This window comes from Phyllostomus hastatus, unplaced genomic scaffold, assembly GCF_019186645.2.
Source record: "Phyllostomus hastatus isolate PE091 unplaced genomic scaffold, TTU_PhHast_1.1 phas_contig_1, whole genome shotgun sequence".
In the NCBI taxonomy this organism is placed as follows: domain Eukaryota; kingdom Metazoa; phylum Chordata; class Mammalia; order Chiroptera; family Phyllostomidae; genus Phyllostomus; species Phyllostomus hastatus.
The window spans coordinates 34,708,844-34,711,645 of NW_025333498.1; the positions used below are offsets into that span (position 1 = coordinate 34,708,844).

Sequence of the window (2,802 nt, forward strand, 5' to 3'; positions counted from 1 at the left end):
AATGGGGAAGGCTTCCAGCAGTTGGCCAGTGTTCTAGGTGATGGATGCGATGGGCAATTCCCTTAAATAACTAATTTACTGCCAACAGAGAAAAACATTAGATAGAAGAACATCAAAAAACTCATCTGCAATTAGGATCACAAGAGTGGCTGGCCACTCCGAGTCCACCTTCCCCTCCCACACCAGCGAGGTGACCCTGCTCCTGGCAAACACCTCCACACAAAGGCCACTGAAGAACATCTTCCCCTACTCTCTTTTCCTTTGGCTTAAAACTCACTATAAAACCTGCTTTACTGTTTTCCAGTGGCTTCCATTCTCAGTCCCTTCTTTCTTTGTTCCCACCCTTTGTTCCCTCTTTTCCTCCTTCCCTCCCTCCCTACTTTTCTGTCTTCCTAAAATCATTGCTTTTTAAAAAATACACCCAGATCAACCCTACTCTACTAGAAATCCCTCTCAGGCCAGACGGAGTCAGGCACAGGCGGACAGCCAGTGCATTCGCAAGCACCATCTGGCACCTGCGATTCATTGATTCATCCTCACATTTTGTACTCGCAGAGGTGAGAGGGGCGGGAGACAAAGAGCATGCAGAGCTGGTGTGACCCAGTTCCTTTGGAAACTTTCAGATGGTCGTGACCTCCACCAACACTAAACTCTTTAATGATCCTTCAAGCCAGAAAAGTATGGTGACCTCTGCCTAGCCCTTGGGATTGAAAAAGAGGAAACGCAAGAAAAGCAAAACTGGGAGGTTCGCTCGTTTGCCTCCCCAGCGCCCAACCACAGAGGGCGCAGAGCCGCTGCGCTGCCGGAAGGGGCCGCTGTTCGCTCAGACCAGCAGCCTCGCCGCTGCCGGCACCTCCCACGTCCCTGCTGGCCCAGCGCCGTCAAGTTCTAACAGCCCCCAGTCGAGTGAGCGCCTGGAACGATCACCGCCTGGGTAGCAGCAGACGGCGCAGACGAGCCAGGCTGCGTCGAGAGTCTGAAAAGCTCCTGGGAAACTCCCACAGCGCAGAGACTTCGGAAAGGAGAGAGCTAGCAGTCCCTGCGCTCGCAAGTCTGCAAGTGAGTGCGTATCCTGGCACCTGTTCCTCTCGCGCCACCGCCTTCCCATCCCTCGGACCCGCGCCTCCCCGGTGCCCGCCCTGCTCCGGGGATGAATCCCGAGCTGGGTAACCAGACGGATGTGGCCGGCCTGTTCTTGGCCAACAGCAGCGAGGCGCTGGAGCGCGCGGTGCGCTGCTGCACCCAGGCGTCCGTGGTGACCGACGACGGCTTCGCCGAGGGCGGCCCGGACGAGCGCAGCCTGTACATCATGCGCGTGGTGCAGATCGCTGTCATGTGCGTGCTCTCGCTCACCGTGGTCTTTGGCATCTTCTTCCTCGGCTGCAACCTCCTCATTAAGTCCGAGGGCATGATCAACTTCCTGGTGAAAGACCGGAGACCGTCTAAGGAGGTGGAAGCGGTGGTCGTGGGGCCCTACTGACCGGCCCTCAGGCCCCCCGCGGCGGCTGCCTCACACCTCCCCACTTCGCCAGCTCGGCCGCGCCCCTCACCATCGAGACTGGGCGAAGCAAACCTGTCGGAGTCAATGATTTCTCTCGACTTTTGCCTTTCGGGACGAAGCGACCTGTTTCTCACACGCTCTTTGAAAGTCCCCATGTCTGGACTAGGAGGAGAGCGCCCTGACTCTGGACTCAGCCGCAACTGGCAAGAAGAGGGCGGTTAGGGCGCAAACTTTGGAAGCTGCAGCTAGCTTGGGATGCGGGGAAACCGACGGAGCAAAGGCCCTTCTCCACCTGCAGGTGGGCCAAGCTCTCGGGGTAGGTGGAGAGGGTGGGCAGGGGAAGAGACCCAGAGGCACCGAATGCCCAGGCGGCCTGAAAAGTGATCCATGTATATGTCGCGTAATGAAACTCATGGGGACACAAATCCGTGTCCGGATTCACACCCATTCTCTCCCTCTCCTCCAGCCCTGGCGGGAGAGGCAATAAATACCTTTGATTGATTACAAATTGCCGTTTTAAGGGATTTTTGTGTTTGCTTGAATATAAATACTTGATATGCCCTTTTCTGCCCTAGTGGCCTGTTTGCCTGCCTGGGAGTTAGAGTTTTGTCAATGTGGGGAAAGGGGTGGGGGAGGGGAAGCCTGAGAATGTGAACCGGGTGAGTTGTGTGTTTTTGGTTTTGTTTTGTTTTATTTTGTTTTTTGCATTCACAACTGGGCCTTTTGGGAGGGGGCCGGGGCTGGTGCCCCAGCTGGCCCGGGCAAAGACTCTGATAGAACTTGTCTGTAGCTCGTGACTGCACGATTTACGCCACAAAAGTGCTCTTGATATTCGTGATACCGTTTTGACTTTCCCTCCTCCCCATTGTTTAACATTTCCTTAATAAATGCAACATTTAAATGTTTCGTTCCTGGCCTCCTGGTGGTCATTCTGCGCTCCCGGCAGAAGGGAATGGGCGTCGGCGCGCGCGAGGAGTCGGGTTGCTGGCCCAGGGAATTCGCTTTGGAGAGCTGTGATTCCATTCGTGGATCCTACGAAGGGACGGTGTGGGGACGAGACAGAGAGTCCTAGAGGCCGGTGAGACATGGCCAGGCCTTAGGCACAGGAGACGCCTGGAGGCAGAATCCTTTGTTTTATTGTGCAGTTAATATTTTATATTTCATTTAGGCTCAGCTTTCCAGCCAGACGAGAAAACCCGAGGTCCCAGTGGAAACATTACACTCCCCTCCAGGTCTCCGGTGGGAACACAGGGTTATGCCGCTAATGAAAGGAAGAAAGAGCTTGGCCAGCCTTCTGGGAG

The 2,802-nt window shown here is 55.3% G+C and overlaps 1 protein-coding gene across 1 annotated transcript; it reads left to right on the plus strand.

The window, feature by feature from the left end:
• Positions 1–923: 923 nt before the first annotated feature.
• Positions 924–2,351, plus strand: RPRM (reprimo, TP53 dependent G2 arrest mediator homolog). Its single transcript, XM_045826653.1, has one exon. The coding sequence runs from the start codon at positions 1,151–1,153 to the stop codon at positions 1,478–1,480; it is 330 nt and encodes a 109-aa protein (XP_045682609.1). The 5' UTR covers positions 924–1,150; the 3' UTR covers positions 1,481–2,351.
• The last annotated feature ends 451 nt before the right edge of the window (positions 2,352–2,802 follow it).

Bases quoted from the DNA above. Each gene is read 5' to 3' on its own strand.
- RPRM (XM_045826653.1), top strand. From the start codon at position 1,151: ATGAATCCCGAGCTGGGTAACCAGACGGATGTGGCCGGCCTGTTCTTG.